At 52.4% G+C, this 21,514-nt stretch overlaps 1 protein-coding gene across 1 annotated transcript in view; it reads left to right on the top strand.

The window, feature by feature from the left end:
• Nucleotides 1–18,702, top strand: part of MORN1 (MORN repeat containing 1) — a gene marked incomplete at both ends in the record, with an annotated part of 39,157 nt that extends 20,455 nt beyond the window's left edge. The window contains 4 exons of the mRNA XM_080920966.1: nucleotides 1,852–1,975; nucleotides 2,434–2,606; nucleotides 18,419–18,548; nucleotides 18,633–18,702. Of these exons, the coding sequence (XP_080777092.1) occupies nucleotides 1,852–1,975; nucleotides 2,434–2,606; nucleotides 18,419–18,548; nucleotides 18,633–18,702 (497 nt within the window). The remainder of the gene's footprint in view (nucleotides 1–1,851; nucleotides 1,976–2,433; nucleotides 2,607–18,418; nucleotides 18,549–18,632) is intronic.
• Between the last annotated feature and the right edge of the window lie 2,812 nt (nucleotides 18,703–21,514).

Here is a 21,514-nt window from a genome sequence, read left to right on the forward strand (position 1 = left end):
GCTCTATGCGTAGGCTCACAAACCTTTTCCTCTTCATCAGCTAATTTGTTGTGGATCTCCTCACGGCACTTTTCAACCTCACTCGTAGTAATTTGCAGACTCTCCCTTTGCAGCCCTGGCTGGCCTTGACTCTGCAGCAGCCCCTCCTGCCTCGTGGGTGCCAGGGTTGCAGAAGCCAGACGCCATGCCCAGCAGACCTTCACTTTCCCCTCTGCTGTCCCTTTCTTTCCTCCCTTGCCTCTGCTCTCACGGGTGAGCGTGAGCGTAAGGACACTGCTACTGCATTCTGCAGTCCTCTGCTCTTGGTTTTGAGACGGTCTGGAACTCACCCTGTGGTTGGGGGTGCCACTGAGCTCACCGCGACCCGCTGCTCCGAGTGCTGGGATTATAGCCTGGGTCACAGCAAATTTCCTTTTGTCCCTGATTGTTAATTCTAGCACCCTGGGTCAGTTGCAACTAATTTATTTTTTCTTCTCATTACGCGCCACACTTTCCCGCATTCTTCACATGCCTGGTAATCTTTGATTTAATGCCAGACATTGTAAATTTTACTTTGTCGGACGCCAGATATTTTCATATTCCTATAAATATTCCTGAGCCTTTGTCCCGAAGCAGAGCAAAGTTATGTGGAGAAGGCTTAATCCTTTCAGCCTTGTTTTCTTGATTAGTCTAGCAGGTCTGAAGGAGAGAGCGCCATCCAGTACTAGCTTTTCTCCAGGACAGAAGCAAGGCCCTCAGAGCACCTAGCCAGTTTCCTGGGACTTCTGAGTCTCTCTCTATCTAGGCTCATAGAAACAAGCATCCCCAGCCCTGTGAGTCCCATGCCCAAGCTTCCTTTAGTTCTTTCTTAGACCCATGGAGTTTTCTTTCATGTGTGCCCTACGCCATATTCTGATATCCCCGGACCCTACGTAATTCCTTCCCCATATTTCTAGCTCTTGCTCTTCAGCTGAGAGAGTTTACTGGGAAGCACCAGGGTCTGAGCCGACCGACCCTCTTCACTGCTACATCAAGTCACTGGGGTCGGACACTTTGTCTAAGCTTTCTCAGTTTGTGGGACCTAGGTACTTCCTCAGCCCTCTATGAAGCTGGAGATTCATCTCAGAACTGAGATGTGTCAGGTCTGAGAGCTCAGGACCAATGCTCCACTCCACCACACCTCTGCCCATCACTGCTACAACCATTCTGCCTCACCCACAATACTCAAAATGTTCCCATACGTTAGCCAACACTTCCCTCTGCTGAGTCCTCCAGTTGTGGCCATGTGCCCGGCTCCACCACCTCTGTCTGCCCAGAAGGGCGCAGTGATCTGTGGCTCAGAAAAGACAGTGCTATCTACTCCCCAGACCCTGTGCTCTAGAGCCACCTGCACCTGGAGCGCCAGGCCTGTCAGCATGTGCGCCCAATCAGAAATTGCTTTTGGGGATTGGTTGTACATAATGCCCTGTATTAGTGACTGGGGAGGAGGAGGATTGAGGCTGAGCCTATGGTCAAGCAGTAGATGAGCAAGAATAACAACTGAGCAACGGAGGGCAAGTTGTAGCACACTGACCCATGAGCTGGTTAGGAAGAGACCCTCCCAGAGCATGAAGGCAATTGGCCAGTGCAAATGGCCTTCAGGGATCCAAGGCCCAGAGCTGAAGAGTCAGTGTCCACGGTTCAAGGTGAAAGGTCAGGTACGAAGGAAAAGTCGAAGTTGCAGGAGGAGACCTCTGCCAGGCACTCATCCAAGGAAGGCAGAGTTACTGGTGAGAAGCACTGATGCCCTCCACCTTAAACCCACCCCCAGCCCGGCTCTTCCATCCCTCACACAGTATAAGGGACGTGTCTCTTGATTTCTTCCTTCGGAAGGTGAAAGTGGCCGGGTCCTGAAGATCTCAGCAGGAGTCAGATATGTGCAACTCCCAGAGTACTCTGAGGTCAGCTTTTTCAAGATGGATGAAGCTCACATGGAGACACCCATCCAGACCCCGTTGTAAGGATGATACACCTTCGCTGGGGCACTGAGGAGATCGGGCCAGAGAGAGGTCCCTGTGTCCTTCTTGCCCGTATGTCCCACGTACCATGACTAGGGAAGGCCTGGGACGAAGTGCCAACCAGCCAGACTTTGAAAGGTAGAAAGAAACAGAAGTAGGTAGACTGACAGGGAGTGGGGGGCTTGAGGGAACCGTATGCCTCGTAATCAGCAGACACGGAACATGGAAGGGAAGCCACTTACTGGTGCTTCTTCGGCCTTAGTTAGACCCAGCCTAGCAAGCATTTCAGGGTGAGCCACACAACCCTCCAAGGATGACTAAATACGGTTCTTCCACTAGCCCAAGTCCGAGGATCAAGGCCAGGGCATATACAGAGTGTGGGCTGTCTCGTCCCTGTCCCCCTGTCTGCCCCTTGCTCCACTGAATCTCAATGAGGTATTTGATGTCTTCTTCCTAGTGGGTTCCAGTGCATTTCCTACCCTCTGTCTATGCCCATGTCCCGGGGGCTGGAGCCCGGGTCTACTGTCGAAAGAACCAGAGCTGACCTGCTACTCTCCAAGAGAGACTCAGAGCCAGGGCTGGACTTGGGAGCCTTCCATGGCCAGGGAGACACCCTCAGCACCCTGCCAGGTGAGTGTGGGTCATGCAGCCATCAGGGATATCCAAGGTAACAGAGCCCTCAGAACCTGAGTGTGTCAGTGACAAGGCACAGTGGACCCGGGCAAAACATGAAGCTCTCGGGCTGCTCCTAGGCCTGAGCTGCCATCAGTGGAGAGCAAGTATAGCTGCCTTAGGCCAGGGGGAGACAGGGCTTCCATGCTGGGTGGCCCTCTGGCCTGCATCTGTACCACACAAACCCGGCAGCTATGTGTCACTGCATGTGTGACACCTCTAGGCCAGGCAGGACCTGTACCCTGGCCAGGTCCACCAGTTCAAAGCCAGATTTCCTTTGAGATGCCTGGGAGTTATTCATGCAGTTGAAGTTTCATCACTGCAGTCTGTTGTGCCTGGCAGCATGAAGTTCTTATACTCAGACGCATCACAGATACCGTTCGCATCTTTCTTCCTTGGTTCTGGTTGTCTTGAGATAGGCTATCCCTACACAGCTCTGGCCGTCCTGGGATTCACCGTGTAGACCAGGCTGGTCAAAAACTCACAGAGATCCACCAGCTCTGCCCCCAAGTGATGGGATCAAAGGCATGAGCCACTACTGTCTGGCCTCTTCTGGGCTCTTAACAGGAACGAGAAGGTTCTGTAAAAGGGTGTCTTCCAGGCAAAGTCGCACATGTTGTGTTTAGCGCCCTTTGTGGACCCTCTGACTCGGTATTGATAGGCAGGATCCCCACCCCTGGCACTGGGATCCTCGCTCTCTGGATCTCAGGCACAGAGTGCAGGCTGTATGTCAGTGTTCCCCAACCTTCCTAAGGCTGTGACCCCTTGCTACAGCTCCTCATGCTGGGCTGACCCCCAGCCATAAAGTTATTTTCATCACAATTTCATAACTGTAATCTTGTTGCTTATGGGGTCATAATGTACTATCTGGATATATAATAATATGTAGTGTCTGATATATAAGATATCTAGTATATGACCCCTGTGAAAGGGTCATTTAACCCTGGAAAGCGTCACAAGTCACATGTTAAGAACTGCTTCCCTGGGTAATCCAAAAGGCAAAACCGAGTGTTAGAAAACTATAGCACATCCCAGACCTGAAACTAAGGGTAGACGTGGCATGGAGCCTCGTAATTCCCCACAACTTTTATAAACCTGGAGTCATTGGTGGTGGCTGGCTGATTTGTTAGTTAATTTTGAGACAGGGTCTTGCTATGTAGGCCACACAGAGATCTTCCTCCAGCCTCAGCTTTGCCACGGTTTGGCAGAACACTTCTGGTCATCCCAAGCATGCTTTAAACACATCTTTCCCACCTGCCTGTTGCTTCACTGTGGCTTCCAATAGGAGCCAGAGTCCTACCTTGACCTCTTTGTCCTCTAGACACAGTCCTAAGTCGAGTCCCTCTCTTTGGAGCTAGTACATAGATTTGATCACCAGGTGGCTGTCCAGTCACGGGAATACCCTGAGGATTCCATTTAGGCACACTCCCACTCCTGACACAACTCCCTCACAGAGCGCTCCTGCCCCCAAGTCTGTTCTTGCCTTTTGCCTGCCTCAGGCTTTCAGCCCAGGAACCTTCACACTGGCATTGGGAATGGACGACCCTCCCTCCCTCCCTCCCTCCCTCCCTCCCTCCCTCCCTTCCTCCCTCCCTCCCTTCTCTCTTCTGATGGCTTAGCCTCTTAGCAGACCCAAGCTCCCTATGCCCTGACTCTGCCCCGTTTGCTTCCTGGCTGGACAGCCTGTGGCCCCCCTCGTCCTCTTGCCAGGTCTCTCCTGACCGCAGGCAGCTCTGGCTTGTCACAGGCCGTTCCACCTGTTGTGCCTAAGCTCTCCTGAGCCTCCTCAGGTTCATCCTAAGGCTTCTGGGTCCTGTGGCCAAGCATGGCCTTCCTGACAATCGCTGATGGCTTGTGCCCTCTGCAGCTTTGTTACTCACAGGGTAGAAGAGGGACATAAAGGACAGTGGTGAGATGGAAGGCCGAAGTCTTGGCAGCACAGACCTTGGAGTATTCCCCAGAAATCCTGCCAGCTATCGGTCAGCAACATCTCTGGCAACAAGAGGATTGTCCAGACAGCCATCTTGAGAAGCAGCAAAGGCTGCAGATCCTACCATGGAAACACAAAGGCTGGGTTAGGGGTTCATATTCTTTCCTTCTGAGCAAGCTACAGGCTCCAGAGACCAAGCAGACTCTGTATACCCATGAACGGAAGCCATGCTGATCTGACTTGGGGGCCCGGCAGATCCAGTAAACCCCAGGAGGCAGCTTGGTCCATCTCCCCCTCCGTCTGTCTCCACCTCAGTCACAGGAGCAATTTCATGCTGCATTGGCAGAATAGTTCTCATATTTCTGCATAAAAATACTCACTGGGCGCCATGCCTTCTGCTCTGGGAGATTGTCAGAGCCAAGTACTGCTGTCTCAATGAAAACCAGGCCCCAAAATTCAGAGCTCACTCTGTGCTGCTGAAAATTGCCTGCCCTGTCTCCTGCAGGCAGCTCCGCAGTGTGGCTCAGAGTCTGTGTGATGTTACCATAGGACAATCTAAGAAGAAGCCACCCAAGGATACAGGACCCCGGGGCCCCAGCACACTCAGGGTTAACATAGGAGCCAAGCCCAAGTTCAGTGTGAGACCTGTGAGGTGTTTGTCACCTTGGGGTCTCAGGCACCCCCGAAAGTCACAAAGAGCATGGGTCTTCCTGTTTTCCTAACTGGACTCTGCTTATTCTCTAAAATTAGGCCCCCCACCATGTGTAGGAGGGCTAGGTGAGGTAGACCCACTTACATCCAGACTGAACCAAGGTGGCAGACCAAAGGTCCAAAACGGCTTTCCTACCTATTTCCACCTTTCTTAAAACTTTCTTGCCCAAGAGTCTCATGGAATGGGTACATCTCTGCACTTTGCTCTGTCCACCCATCTGTCACAACAGGCAGGGTGAGGGGTCCACCAGGTGACTCGTGGTCAGAAGTTTCAGGCCCTCTGACCCACTGGGAGCTGAGCTGTTTTCCAAGCAAGGGAATTCCAAGCCTTCTCTAGGAGTCTGTCAGTCCCCAGGGCTCCAGCACCCGGCAGGGGCCACGCTCCTTACAGCTCCTCCCATTTTCTGTCACCATCTCTGGCAGGCCCAAGTCAAGAGGAATAGCAAGAGCCCAGGAGAGGCAGTTCTGTCCCCTGGACAGTGTTGACAACAAAGAACACATCCCTCTGGCTCCATCCTTCAGGCTCACCCTTCTTTTCTGTGGTGCATTTAGACAGGTTCATTGTACTTGTAATTTCCAGTTAAGCTAGTTTTCCTGCTATCGACGTAACATCCAAAGCTGTCCTTTCTCTCCTGTTAGTCTGCCTTGTACCCAGTGACAAAGACACCCTGACTGTTCTGTCCCTGGTGAACCAGTGGTACTTTCAAGGTCCCCATGTAGCACCTCCAGTTTCCAACTCTGTCCTTGAGCTCTTTGGAGAGCAGAGGAGCCCTCTAACCATTTGTGTCTCCTCCCTAGGCATTCTGCAAAGCCTTTAAGTCACTCCAGAAGTTTAGTTGGCCTGGGCAAGAGCAAGGTCTGAAAGAACAACCCTCCACCCTCGTGATGAGTGCCCTTGTGGTCGGGAAGCCTGAATGTCCCAGCTTAGAGCAGAACCTGTGCTCCCAGGGACCTAGCGCAGGCTTCTCCCACATCTGGGGCTGCTCCTAGAGCCCCTCTCTGAGGTGGCAGGAAGGAGGCATCCAAAGAGGCATGCCGCAACCTGTGACAAGGAGCTAGAAGGCAAGCCCTACTCAGAAGTTCCAAGCTGTACCTAGAAACTCCAGCCAAAGCAGTCTTATTGTGTAAGGGGAAAGTGAACCAGGGACTGTGTCCTTAGAGTGGACTTCAGTACCTAAAACTAACAAACACACAGAAACTGATTATCTTGCTCTTGTCCCTGGCATGGTCCCTCTCTCTCTCTGGGTTCTCGGTGCCAAGACTCTCTCTTCTAGGCAGATGCTTGCCAAGGGCCTGTGAGGCCACCTCAGGCCCTGTGGTCCTGAATGCAGTGAAGGAATGAGGGACAGCTCTGCAGCAATGGCTTAGAGCTGCTTCCTATGCTGGACTGGAAGGAGCCAGGTACCACAAGGCTCTGTGGGTGGGATGTCCTGACTGTGTATTTGGTTGTCTCACTAGCCACCTAGACAAGTCACTAAGGAACAAGGCAGAGACATGAGCCCACAGGGCTCAGTCAGCAGACGTTAACTCAGCAGAAGGCCTGAGATGAAGAGGACAAGGATCTGCATGGTTCTTGTTCCTGCTGAGATGCCTTAAGTGATGCTTCTGTTCTGGGCACATAAGACACCACTAGACACATAGTGCGTGTGTCTCTCATATCCTAGGCACCAAGCACAGCCAGAGACAAGGATAGTTCTCATTCTGCTCCTTCCCTCCACGATCCATCTGATGGGCAGATGTATGGGGTAACCTGTGTTCCTGACAAATACGGCTTCACTGTAAGCTGGATAAGTGCTCAGGATGAGATATGGCTGCTCTTACCCAACGACATACTAGTAACTTCCACTCCACTGGTGTTTGCTTCCTCCTCATAGAGCAGCCAGGGGTGGGGGCAGGTCCGTTGCCAGCCGCAGAGCCCCCACTACTCTCTTTTATTCTGCTCCATCCTGGCATGATCCTAGAAGCTTCTGACATCATTGTAAATCTTATTAAGCAGTAAGGAGAATATACGGCCATGTATCAGGAACAAGGCTGTCCCATCGTGACTCCCAAGCCCTACAGCCCAGCCCCTAACACCGCAGACCACTGGGCTGAGATAATGGGGCTACAGCTATAACAGCACTGGCGGCGAGCAGGCCAGGCAGCTGCTCTGCCAGACCAGCAGGGAATACAGAAAGGGCCACAACGACCTCAGGTGACTTCACATTGCAGGAGTTGTCCAGGTTGACCACCAGCCTCTGCTCAGGGTCATTCATGTGAGAGCAAGGGGGACAAGCCACCCAGCCCACTCCCACTGTGTATCCCCTAGAGGACAGTGTGTTCACCCAGCCTGCTGTTTCTCAACGCACCTTTGGGTGCCGCGGGGCTTCTCTTCAGAGCAAACCAGCCTAGAGGTCAGGCTACCCTGAGGAGGAGGAGGGAAGGAGACTGCAGGAGAAATATGGCGCACACATGAGTCAGACCTAAAATCAAAGCAGAGCAGGAGGTGGCGCACACTTTAAAGCACTTACCAGCATTTCAGTGTGTTCCCAAAGCCTGAGGCCAACAGGCACTGGTAAATGAAGTCCCATCTCCAAGGCAGAAGCAGCCCCACCCATCTGCAGACAAGTGGCGCCCCCAACCCATCCTCAGTCTCTCTGGACTGAAAGATAACGGGCTTGCATGTGGCACAGTGGCCTAGTGAGAGGGGACTGGACATGGCTGGCAGAAGGGGCTTCAGGAGGCATTGTCCCTGCATGGAGGCTTCTGATGCCCTAGAGAGCCTGCTCCCCACAGGAGATTAGAGTCAGACCCGACCCTCTGCCCACACCTGTAGGTAGACTTGTTGAGGTTTGCTAAGCATGTGCCAGCCACCAGGTCACTGAGGCTACTCTAGATGCTGCCCCTCCTGCCAGGCCTCCCTAGCCTTGGCCCAATGTGCCTCCTACTGGGACTCAGGGTCTCCTTGGTCTGAGATTCCAGACAATTCAGGAAACAAACCCTGTAAAAACTTGTGTTCTTACTTTCACAAATAATAAAAGGAAGAGAGACAATACACTCTGCACCGGGAGCCCTGATGTCAGTAATAGGTAATTGCAAAATGTGGTATTTCGTTATTCTGTTGGTATGAAATATTTCAGTTGTTTTAATTGTTTTTAAGTTTCCAGTAGACTATTTGCATTTCGATGAGCAGAACCGACAATTCCTAGGCGTGGATTATTGCCAGATATTGCAAGTCCTATTTTGGATAAATTACAGCACCCAGATTTTAGCAACAAAGCACATTGATTTTATATTCAAAGGGCTTTTTATATTTAGTCTCTTAACCTTTTGTAATTCCCACCCACAGCTTGAAGCGCAGAGCCCTTTGTGTTTCTTGTTCTCGGTGGGGTGTCTGCCGCGCCCCGCAATTTGGGCCCATTGACTCATGCGGCAGGTGCGGATGATTGCGGGTGGACGCCGTGGGTGCGGGCTGCTGATTGCAGGGTGGACGAGGTGGGCTCTCAGCCCTGTGGCTCAGACAATCCTTGCAAATTAGCTTTGGGAACCTAGAAGAGCCACTGCAGTAAGAGAAGGTCAGATCTCTCCTTTCTCTCTCTCTCTCTCTCTCTCTCTCTCTCTCTCTCTCTCTCTCTCTCTCTCTCTGGCACAAAACCATCCCGTTGCATGTTTCCGATTGGCCTGAATGGTCTCTCTTTTTAGAGTGTTGAATGAATGATTTTGAGTGCTCACTGGATTTGATCTATGAAGAACCAACTGTTACTGTGCGACAATTCTAAAACCCAAGGTGCCCTTTGCCGCTAGTTCAGTCTCGCCAATAAAGCGGCAGAATGTTTAGCCGAGAATTTCTGGAAATTTTCATCGCCTCGTAGGGTGATACTGCATCTTAATATTAATTGTCTGTGGTTAATTACGGTGGAATAGCCTGTGAGAGCCATATTTCTAAAGTGAAGTTTGTACTATAAATTCTTTTGTAACAAACTGTTATATAGAGGAAAAGTCCCAGAAAAATATAGCATGAAAAGATGTATTGCTTCCCAGACCAAGGCAGCGATCAGAGTGGAAGTTTGCTCAGATGTCAGTCAGTGCAGACATGCAGAGGGCTTGTGGGGTGTGCGGAGTCACCACATGTTAACCCTGAGCAAGTTCAGCCTGCAGTTTGACATGCAAGCAGGGTGGAGGAGGAGGACGCCCCCACACACACTCAGCTGTCCCTTCAGCGTAACTGTGTTCTGTTTTTTTCTCTTGAGTAAAGATGAATCTCTCTCTCACTGCCTCCCTCCCTTAGGGCTTCTCTTAATTCTCTCAGGTTCTTTCTTTTCACATATAAAAAAAGGCTTACTTCTATTTTTGTCTTTATTTATGGGAAAAGGACTTGTTCATGCCATAGCATATACGTGGAAGTCAGAGCCCAACTATCCCAAGTCATTTTTTTTCCTTCCACTCTGTGGTTCCAGAGATCAAACTCAGGGCAGGCTTAACAGAAAGCCTCTCTACCTGCTGAAATAGCTCGCCAACCCCTGAGGTTCTCTCTTGGTTTTTTTTTTTTTTTTTTTTTCCCTTCTCTTTCTGTCCTGAGCAAATCAATCCTAAAATTATTAAGTCTTAATAATGAGGACCTATGTACAAACAGCTGGGCCTGGGAGCAGCCCCCACCCCCAGCAGTAGAGAGGAGGCATAGCACCTGGTGCTGGAAGTCCACACACTGCCTTCTTGAGAACCTGAGTGTAGAGGTGAAGCCCCACAGAGCTGCCTGGGAGACGAACCAATAAGAATGTCTGTCAGAGGTGGGTGCTTCAGCCACATGGGGCAGGCACCACAGGCCAGCCTCAGACAACTGGGCATTTGGATGAAGAGTGACCCTGAATTAGAGGCCACAGAGTAATGTGTCCCTGAATCTCAAAGAAGCATGTCTGGGACGTCAAGTAAGGCTAATGCCATGTGACATTTTATGTGGCCTTGTAGCCCCATAAAACCCGGCCAAGGGGAAGAGATAGTGCCCACTGGGACCTGGAAGCTGTCACTGTAACCAAGCCCCAGCGTGGACCCTTAGTGATTTCACAGAAGGTCCGTCCCACCCCAGGATGGGAGCAGACACAAGGCCACTTTGCAAAAAGCTCACAGTCTGCTTCTAACTATAGCAGGCCCTAAGACAGACAGAGAGACTTTCCCCAGAGGGTGTAGCCTGGAACTTTCATAAGTCCCAGGGTCACAGCGGTCAGGAAAAGGCCACGGTCTTTGGCCTTGAGCTCCTGTCATGGACAGGTGCCTTGTGAGTTGCAGTGGACAAAGACACTGGCCGGGAAGCCTTCGGGAAATGACAGGCCCTGATATCTGCTGTGTCTACAGCTGTCTGTAGAACTGAGACTTTTTATCTTGATGGACTTTTGCTGTACTAGGGATGGAAACCAGGGCCTTGATACAGCACACAAATACCAGCACACAAATACCACTGAGCCACACCCCTGGGTCCCCAATAGCTTTTATAACTGAAGAAAGAAAAGGCCTTCTTCCCCTCCTACCTGCAATTTCCTAAGAGAGTTTGCAGTTGCTGGACTGGTTTGAGCAGCACCTTGATGTCAAGATGGAGCCTGCAGCCCTTGCAGTCAGCCCATCCTCCCAAGTATGAGGAACCCTGCTGGCCTCTGTAGCCGTGGTCCACAGCGGGGCGAAAGATGAGTAGCCCTAGCAGCCTTAAAGGAGCCTACCCATCCCCCCACCTTCAGCCCCACTGTTCTATTCTGAGCTGGACATCTGAGTCCCCCTAGCTCTGAGAATCAGGAGGCCTTCCCACTACTACTAGAAAGGAGGTGGTGACATGTTCTACCATAGTATGGGCCTCCCAGGGCAGCAAGTCAAGGCAGATGGCATGGGACAGTGGCCTTCTCAGGAGGTCCCAGCACACTAGAAGTATAAATGGTAGATGGTCACATGTACTGTTACTGCTCTGGTGGGCTCTTCCCACTCCGATGTCACCCTCCGCTGACGGTGCTAAACACAGAAACCATTCCGGAGCAGAGAAAGAGAGAGAGAGAGAGGAAGTATGGTCTGCTCCGTGGAGGACCTTGGTAGAGGCAGCAGGGACAAGCAGATCTCCAGACCAGGCTCTGTCTCCATGGGAACACTAGCTCCCTACTGCCCCAGGCCTTAAGGTCTCATGCCTGCTGTCTCAGGTGATCCTAGGGGCTAAGATCATCATCTCCTATGACTCTGGGCCATTCTAAAGACCTCCCACCAAATGAGTTGCAAGGTTGCCTGAATTCTCATCAGCCTTGAGGACAGTTTTGTTGTGTGTTTCCTTTTTCTTTAAACAGCATCTATGAGCCAGGTGGTGGTGGTGCACACCTTTAATCCCAACACTCCTGTGGCAGAGGCAGTTGTCTCTGAGTTCAAAGCCACCCTGGTTAATGGAGCGAGTTCCAGGACAGGCAGAGCTACACAGAGAAACCCTGTGTCAAAAAAAAAAAAAAAAAAAAAAAAAAAAAAAACACGCCAAAACAGGGTCTGTGAAGTCCTGGCTGTCCTGAACTCACTCATGTAGACCAGGCTGGCCTTCAATCCACAAGAGATTCCCATGCCTCAGCCTCCTAAGGTGTGTGCTGTCACACCCAGTTCAGGAACATCAATGAGGGAAGTGAGAGAGAAGTCACCACTGGCAGCCTCAACATGACCTAGCAGCCCCCTCTTGCCTGCTACTCCCCTGTTCCCAGGACCCCTTGTCAGCCAGCCTTTCAACCCACACTGTGTGTGCTGGCATGAGGTTGGGCCAGAGTAAGAATCCCAGCCATTCCTAATCCTGTGATCTGTTCACCTGTGGCCTTGATCCAGGGCCCTCCGGTCAGTTTCTGCCCATAGAAGGTGCCCCAGTCCTCTGTGAGTGTGTCCATCCTGCCCAGGGACATAAGGGTTTCAGAGTCTAGGTTATGGCTACTTAGGGTGGGGCAGAGCTTCAGGAGGGCTAAAGGCTTGGTAGGCACTCAAACCTGTATCTGGGCTGGCTTTGCCGTTTGTGTTTCTGCTCTTGCTCCCCAGCGGTCCGGCAGCTGTCGCTTCTGAGCAGAGCCTGCCCACAGAGGAAATGCGATCAGGAACCCCACATAAGCAGGCACCTGGGGAACCCCGTAGCAGCTCCTCCTGGCCTGGGGCCCTTCCAGCATCCCCACGGGGCCATCCTAGTGGCCAGCCTTGCTATTTCGCTGTGTACAAACAGCTTGGCTGGGGAGAGCCTCCTAAAGGCGAGGAGTGGGCGGGGGTGGGGGTTGTCAGAAACAGACTCAGAAAGAACCTCGAATTAGCCCAAGTCTTGGAAGCTTGCCAGCAGCAGCACGCTGGCTTCCCTGTTCCAAGGCAGTTCTGACACGGAGCTCCAGAGGCAGGCATGGAGCAGCCGCGTGCCTGAGGCTGTGAGTTTCACAAAGGAGTTTCCAACAGGCTTAGGCGTGGCACAGAGCGTGGGCTCTTAAAAAAAAGAAAAGAAAAAAAAAAGTCACATGGGCAGGCAGGGGCTCATGCCTTTTACCTCAGCACATGGGAGGCTAAAGTAGGATTGTTGCGAGTTCAAGGCTGGCTGGGGCTCCAAGCAGAAATGTCACTCTGCTGTTCACACTCTGGGTCCCAAAGCAAGCTCTCGTAAAACACTCAGAGTGTGGGAAACGGGGCCATAGCTAAAGATAAGTTCCACTCGCCAAGCCTCAGGAAAGCAGGGAGGACTGCTCTGGGCCCCTCCTGGTGAATGAGTGTTGGGTGGAGTAAGAATGTGCTTTGCGAAGTCCCGGCACCTCGTGGTTCTCATGGTTCCACAGAGCTTCATAATGCTGCATCTGCCTGGGGCCCCAGAGCCATCACTGCTCTCCAAGAGCCTGGCTCAGAAAACAGAGGACAGTCGCCATGGTCACCAGGCTACATACCACCCCATCCAGGGTTCTAGAGATCAACATTTGGATTTTTTTTAAGACCTATTTATTTATGTATATGAGTACACTGTCCATGTCTTCAGACACACCAGAAGAGGGCATCAGATCCCATCACAGATGGTTGTGAGTCACCATGTGGTTGCTGGGACTTGAACTCAGGACCTCTGGAAGAGCAGTCAATGCTCTTAACCTCTGAGCCACCTCCCAGTCCAGATTTTTTTTTTTTTTCCTTTTTTAGTTTTTTGCAGAGTTTCTTGTAGCCTGGGCTGGCTTCATGTTATGTATTCAGGGACAATCCTAAACTTCCGATCTTCCCACCTACACTTCCTGAGGGCTGTGATCAAGGACATGTACCCCCATACCCAGTCTGAAGTTTATGATAAAAGAATAAATCAAAACTGTCCAGTCAGGAGAGAAGTGTCTGTAGGAATAGCTCAGCAGTTTAGAGCTGTGGCTGCTTTTCCAGAGGACTCAGGTTCAATACCCAACACACACAACTATCTCTGACTCTGCTTCCAGGGAATCAGAGGCCCTCTCCTGCCCATCCCCCTTGAGCACCAGGCATGCATGCGGTGCACAGGCATACATGTAGGCAAACACCATAACACATAAAGTAATAAACAAAAAATCTCAAAAAGACACACCAAAAACTGGCCTGTGAGGAGAAGGGGGCAGGGCAGGGGTGAAGCTAGACACCGGCATGTATTTTCCTACAATAAATATCCATTTACACAGCTGATTCTCCATCGAGGCTGCTGGAGCCACGTGGCACACAGGCATAGACACTGGCCCTCCGAAACCGAGACAGTTATCAGGCAGATGACCTGCAGTAGTTACTTAGGGGTCATGATGACACGGCATCCAATCCATGGCCGCTTGGCACCATGCACTTAGGCAAAATGTCGTAGCAGTAGGAACGTGTAATGGAAGAGGGTCTTCTTTACCTATATTGGTGTGTGTGGTGGCCGGTGGAGCCAGAGGCCTTTGTACACAGCTTTTAGGTGTGCACTGGGGATCCAAACTTAGGTCCTCAGGCTTGTTTGGCAAGTACTTGACCCACTGATCCAGCATGCCTGACTCCCTCTTCACTTCTTGGTGGACAGAAACCACTGAGAGTAGATTAGAGGCCTGATATAACCTTCACATCTCTGCCCCAGTGACCTGATATAACCTTCACATCTCTGCCCCAGTGACCTGATATAACCTTTACATCTCTGCCCCAGTGACCTGATTCCCTTCAGAGTTTCCTCAGCCTCCCAAAACAGTGCCACCAGCTGGAGACCAAGAACTGAGCACATGAGAGACTATGAGAGACATTTCAAACCATCCCTCAGCCTAACAGGAAGCAAGAACAACCCATAGGCGGGGTTACCTGCAGAGCAGTGGGGCACCCAGCCCTGCCTGTCTGGGCCTGTTCTGTAAGGGGGGCAATGGGTGATCCCTAGGTGTATGCAAGCTATGTGAGAAGTGCTTCGTCATGCTCTGGTCTTGGAAGTCTTGGGGTGCTGCATATGATTGCTGGCCCATGGAAAGCTAACTAAGGAATCTGAAAGCTGGAGAGCTGGATACTGGAGAGACCCGTGCAGAGACCAGATAGAAATCAAGCACCGCTGCCCACAGCTCTAGGGGCAGATCCTCTGTTGGCAGATGGCAGACCCTCCAGATTAGCTTCAGCCACAGCAGGGCCAAAAGAACAAGAACATCCCTAGATGATCATGGCAGCCATACCAACAGCACAGAAACCCTCACCTGGACACCTGGGCAGTTGTTGAAACCCAGGTTGCCTGCCTGGCCCTTGGAAGCATGCAGAACGCCCCTGGTGTCCTTTTGATGGGAGCCCCACCACTAACTTACCCAGGCCCTGAGCTGTTCCTTGGCTAATGGAGTGCACACTGAAGACTAATGCACTGTGTCTGGTCACCTCCAGGCAAATCTATTCCACCCCCTCAGGGCTAGTAACATTTGAGTTTTTGAAATCACTTAAACAAAGAAAATACTTCAGCCTCGGGCTTGTGCTCCTCCTGGCGTGTCCTGGGCCCAGGGCAGCTGTTTCACGGTGAGGCCTGTCCTTTCGGTCCTATTTATTCCTGCAGTTTCTCTGCCTCCTGCCTCCGTGGTGTCCTACACAGGTGATTAGGGAGTCTAATTGGTTTGCCTGTAAAAAGATAATTAATTGGTATTTCCTTCACAGAGAGGTCAGGCTGCCCGCTCTGATCCCTAGCAGAGCCTCTTCCCAACTCCAGAGCCCCCCTCCCTTGAGGTGGCTGAGCAACCTTTATCTTGCTGATAAAGCCATAATTGCCATCAGCACTGGCAGTCCTTAGGTTTGGTTCCCAGAGATTAAGAATCCCATCCTTGGGCCCCTTGGTTGGGAAAGGTAGCAGATGTAGCTCCAGGGCAGGAGAGCCTCCAAAAATGTAGCAGAAATATGCACTGAGCACTTGGTAGCTACAAAGTATCTGCTGCAAAGCCCTTGCCCCCAGCTGGTGAAAGTGAGACTCCCACCCCATCCCACCCCCACAGCCAAGGGGGGTTTCCTGCTGCAGAGATGGGATGGAGTAATGAACAGTATTAGAATACTTCTCCCTGGTGTCTCTTCAAGCACTGGAAGTGACTGACTCCCCACCCCCCCAGCAGCTGTCCGTGGCTAGAAGGCAGACACTCCTATTGACAGCACCGTTCCCCTATCTGATAGGAGCGCAGTGGCTTATCGCTCCTCGGCAGTAAGATCTTAAGCCTTTAGGAGGCTCTCGAAGTCTTATCTCTCTTACAGCTCAGCCTGATAGGACCGAGTTTGCCGACAGAGTGGACACAGGTGAAGTGATTGCCCCAGGGTGAACTGAGCAGGAGGTCAGATGCACCACGGCCAGCAAGATTCCCGGCAGCTGGGACAAAACTGGTCAGGAACATCCCCAGGTGTTACCAGCAACAGTCCGTGTAGCATGATGGGAAAGGAACAACAGCCCTGGGGACACAAGGGGCAGCTGGTGAGGGCTTTCTGAAGAAAGGGTAGCCTCAGGGTGCAAAGGGGAAAGGCTCAGTCAGAGGATGGAAGAGGGGGCTGCCCTCCCGCACCCCAGCAGCGCTGAGGGCATGAGACATGGAGAATGGAATCCAGTCCGTGTCCACAGCTAGAACTTCAACTGTATCCCTCCCCCCCAATGCAGTCAAAGCTGTTGGAAGCTCAGGGCAACCACCTCAGTGTCCAACAGAGGTCTGAACCAGTCTTATGCCAGGGGTGGGGTGGGGTGAGAAATGAGTTACAGGGCAGACAGAAGACAGAGCTTAGGTGGGACCATCACAGCCTGGGCTCAAACATGGGGCTACAGAGTCACCCAGGGAGCGGAATGGTGAGAAGCTGGAGAAAGGCTGCCTGGCCGTCTGGCTGTCAAGGGGGAGGACGGGAGTTATGTCTGGGGGCCCAAGTGCTTGTGGTTGCACTATGTGGCTATTGTCAGGAAGCTGTGAATCTGTTCTCCCGGGAGTCAGGAGTTGGGGCTCTGCTGAATGAACGTGGCACTCACCAGTAGCCAGTGATGATGGAGTAGAACAGATGATAGTCTCCCCAAAGCCTGGGTGGGTACAGAGGGACAGGTGAGAGTCCCCCTGAAGCTTGGGTGGGTACAGAGGGACAGGTGAGAGTCTCCCCAAAGCCTGGGTGGGTACAGAGGGACAGGTGAGAGTCCCCCTGAAGCCTGGGTGCAGAAGGTACTGACTGTTCTTGGGGTAGCTGGAGGTCTGCCACACATCCAGATGGCCTCAAGTGCCAACCTCGTGTAGACTGAGGAGCTAGACATGCAGGTGCCCACCGCTGCATGTCACCTTCCCATCAAGCAGCAGGGTTAGCACCAGTAATGTGAATGTCGTGGTATCATTGTGGCTTTCACTCATCTTGTCTGAGCCTCTAGTTTCCAGCGACAACATGGCAGCAGGGAGGTCATCAGCTACAAGGTCAGATAAAGGGCACTTCACAGATGCTCTGGAAGTGCCAGCCACAGTGACCACCTAGTCTGAGGGAGGCAGACCCCCGGAGCCTTGGTCCAGATACATTCGCTTGTCAGTCAGATCCTTGCTGGGTCTGTAGCCTACTCAGCTCATAGAAGTATCACATGGCCATACTGTTAGAGCATGTCCCCACAGGGCTACCCAGCAGTCACCCTAACTGGGCACAAGACAGAACTGGCAGCTTAATGCCAAAAGTTGTTCCTTTGTTTGTTTGTTTCTCTGTGTAACCCGGCTCTCCTGGAACTTGCTCTGAAGGAGGTGGCAGAGCACAGGCCACACGGTCCTCCAGTGTGCAGAGAGCTGGAAACCATGTTGTTGTCAGCACTGCGGTTCCCAGTCATTGCCCAGGACATCAGCGGTGCAAGGCACAGAGCCTCGGGGAAGGACGTTAGCTAAGGAATGTCCTTGCATAAGAAAAAGGTTTTTATTAATGCACCATAAGACAAAATTAATACACCTCTGAGAGAAATAACTCTCCCACCTGTAATTTGGAGATATTTCAGAGGCCCAGCTCTTGCAAACCTGGACTCTGGGGAAGGGACGTTAACGTCTCTGGCCCTGGGGCGCTGTCTAATACATAGATGAAAGATGAAAGATGCTCCCGCACTCAGCCAGCCCGAGCATGGGGGTCCTACCTGAAGACCCCTTTTCTTTAAAGAGACAGAGTCCTGGAGCACCCCTAATGATGCTGAACTCCCTCTTCCAGGACCCCACCCAGGAACTGTCGTCTGCCTACCCTTGTTTTCCTGCCTTTGCTGTATAAGTCTTTCATGAAACACCCCACTTCCTCTGTAGCTCATAATCTGAGGCTCCTTCTCTAACCAGACCTCCCCACTACAACTTCTTAGATCTCTGGCTCTTAGGGGGCTATGTCTCTTCCCCAGTAAGGAACCCTCAGGGAAAGGGCCATTGGAAGGACCCTGGAGCTTGGTGCTACAGGAAAGTGGGCTGTGGTGTGCACATGTGTTTGGGAGGGACCACCTGGCCACACCACTATGCTGTCCTACCCATATTCCCTGCTCCTGTCTGCCCTGCACGTCTACAGCTATCTTCTCAGATCCACACTTTCCCGTCCACCCTCTTCTCTCTCGGACTGGCTCAGAGAAATACCCAGGACAAAGGTTCGTCCCCAGCAAGGCTCTGCTTCTTGCCCCCTGCCCACTCACCTGATGACAGTGAAACTCTCCCTCTGCTCGCGGGTTCACAGGGCCTCTTTTTGTTTTATCAGCCAGGAGACACGAACCCTGCTGTCCCGCTGCCTGTCAGCGAGTGGATCAAGGCTGTGCTGAGTTTGTGGACATCCTCCTCGGAGCCCCTCCACCTGGGATGCAGCCCTATCTGTTCCTGCCCAGCATGCTCGAGGTGGGCCCTGAGGCCATAGGAGGGTTCTGCTTTACCACTGCTGCGCTCCTCTGAACCTTTTCTCTCCTCCTGCTTGACCCATAGAAGACTGACAACAGGCCTAAAGGTGGCCAGAGTCCCCCGGAGGTGTCACCCACCACCCAGGAACCTTTAAAAGGCACCAGCAGGTAAGATGAGCACTGGCTGGGGTCTGCCACAGCCAGGCCCTGGCCTTTGTCACACACATGCCTTAGCTGCCTCTAGGCCTGCCTCTCTCTAAGGGCACCATGGTAAGGGCGTCTGTGAGGTGATGGCCAGGAGGTAGGAGAGCAGACCACATGCCCAGAGCCTGTTGCCAGAGAAGGAGCCTGAGTACAGCACCCATGTCTCAATGGCTAATGGCTACTCTCTGAGTAGCTCACCCAGTAAAGACCCAAGGGGAACAAGAGGGCAGGGTCAGGGGAACAAGCCCCTCAGAGGTAGATCTCAGCCGATACACAGGGAGACGTTCCATGTTAGGTAGGGATCACTGGAATGAGTGGAGCACTCACAGAATGGTCACATTCTCCCAGCCTTCCAGGCCATGGTATGCCATGGGCACACCCAGGCGGGTGCTGTGACTAGCCCTGTCTCACAGGAGAGGAAACTGAGGGGTGAGGACTTACCTTTCAGCAGTGGCCCTCTTAAATCAAGTCTGGATTTCTGTCTGACAAGTCAGAGGGCTGCTTGTCACAGTGAGAGGTAAAGAGACAGCATGTCTGCTGACTCAGGAGGATGTGGCAGCCAGCTCCACCCCCACTCCTCTAGCACCTATGAGCCACGGCATGGTAGGTACCTTGTAGAACAGCCAGCAACCACATGCCAGGTGCTCGGCTAGTGGAACATGTGGGGTGTGGGTCTTATTGGACCTAGTGGAGCAGGAAGTCCTAGCAATTCTTGAGAGACTGGCCGGCAGGGCAGGCAAGGGCCAGGAAAGCTGTGGATGGGGGGGGGGGGGGACATTGCTCCTGAGATAGCCAGGAGAGAGCTTAAGAGACAGGAGAAGGGTTCCTGCAGTCACCGGCCAGATCTCTAGGGAGATTGTGGTAGCCTTCTGCCCCATGCAGAGGGCGGGAGCCCAAGAGTGTACAGAGTGGCTCAGTATGGGGCTCACATGAAATGCCCAGCACAGAGCCAGAGCAGACTAACCCAACAGCAAGGCTACGGGAGAAGGGACGTGATGGGGCTGGAAGGAGGGCCTGTGGCCTGCCGGAGCTGAGCTGCCTGCTGGCGCTCCTGCAGCAGGATTGCTCATCGGTGACGCAGTGTGTGTAGGACGAGCCAGGAACACTGGAGGCTGGTAAAATGCTGGCGAACTGACAAGCCTTTGATGCCCCTTAAAAGGCGGCAATGGGGGAGAGCCTCGTACAGCAGGAGACATGTCCCGTGCTGCTCTGAGTCAGGGTCTGCGAATCAACCACGGAGCATGTTTGTACAACAGCCAAAGCTGATTTAAAAATATAACCAAGATCTGGCTAGCACCGAGCTGCCATCGGCCCCGTGTTTCCTCCCAGAGAGGATATGAGAGCTGACAGAGAGCACCAGGGTCATTTACGCTGGCCCTCAAGGCCCAGCATGCTCCGTCTGACCCTCCTCCAAAAAAGATGGAAGGTAGCCAGGCCGTTTTCCCACCCACCGCCCACTACAGAACTCGAAGGTGTCTGCAATTAAATGACCACAGAATAAGGTTCCTGGACCCCAAGAAGCGGCTGAGTCAGTGTGCAAACTCAAAATGGCCCACGCGTTCGGTGTGTGCTTGTGACCCTGCTTTGCCTGCTTCCTGCCTTTCCTCCAGCATCAGAGTGTTCCTGGCTTCAGGCAGCTGTCAGACTCCACCTTCCACTACTGAGATTAAGGTCATTCTTCTGGGCTCCTCGCCTCTGAACAGCTGGTCTCCTGTTTCCAGAGCATAGAAACACCAGGGAGAACTTTAAATTTTTTTTATTTGTTTATTTTTTGAGATAGGATCTAATGTAGTCCAGGCTGGCTGAAGGTTGCTGAGGGTGACCTTGAACTTCAAATCCTCCTGCCTCCTCCCACTGCTAAGTGTAAGGATTACAGACCCATATTACCACACCTGGCTTATATAGCACTAGGCATGGAACCCTGTGTTTATGCATAACAGGCAAGCAGTCTACCAACCGAGCTACATCCCAGGGCCACCATGTGGCTAGGTCAGCTGTCATCTATACGCAAACCCTGGCCTCACAAAGTTCCCCAGCCACCTCAGTACCATGTTCTCAGGGCCGTGAGGTCTCTTGTCTCTTCTGACTTGGCTACCCTTACCAGGCAAATGCTGTCCTCCGGGAATGCTCACCTCAAGACATTGTCCAGGGCTTCTCAGTTCACCCTCCCACAAACCCCCAAATCTCTCATGAGTGTTTGACCCTTTCCATAAGAAAGAATGTGGGAGCCTTGGCCAGGGTCTGTCCCTTCTTTGTCCCCAGCACCTGTGGCAATCCTCTTCCTGCTGTTTGGGTAGCAGCAGGTCCTTAAGTCCCTTGACCAAAAGAGCTGACCTTCAAGGATCTTTTCCAGAAGCATTGCCTGGCCCTGCAAACCAGGAGTGCTGCGGTATCTTGGTTTGCATTTAAGAGCCCAGTAGCATCATGGGAGTGTACTTCTGGCCTGAACCCCTCACCTGGGCAGGGCATCCTTGAGAGGCTTAGGATAGGTAAGAGGAAGAGCAAAGGCCACTCGCTGCCACTCTGGATGAGGAGCCTGGCTGCTGAGCCTTTGTTGGACCACAGAAGGTAGCACTCTTGAGTCCTGAGATAAGAGTCATAAAGACTCGAGCCTTGCCAACAAAGACCAGATCTGGAGCTTCCCCGCCCCCAGTGCTCAGAGAGCTCCAACTCAAATGCTCCTCGGTTCTGTCATGTTGGCACCACATCACCTCTGACCTCAAAGCATACAATTGACCACTCAGACCTATCATGGGGCCCCAA

This window comes from Micromys minutus (assembly GCF_963924665.1).
Source record: "Micromys minutus genome assembly, chromosome: 9".
NCBI classification, from domain to species: Eukaryota; Metazoa; Chordata; class Mammalia; order Rodentia; family Muridae; genus Micromys; species Micromys minutus.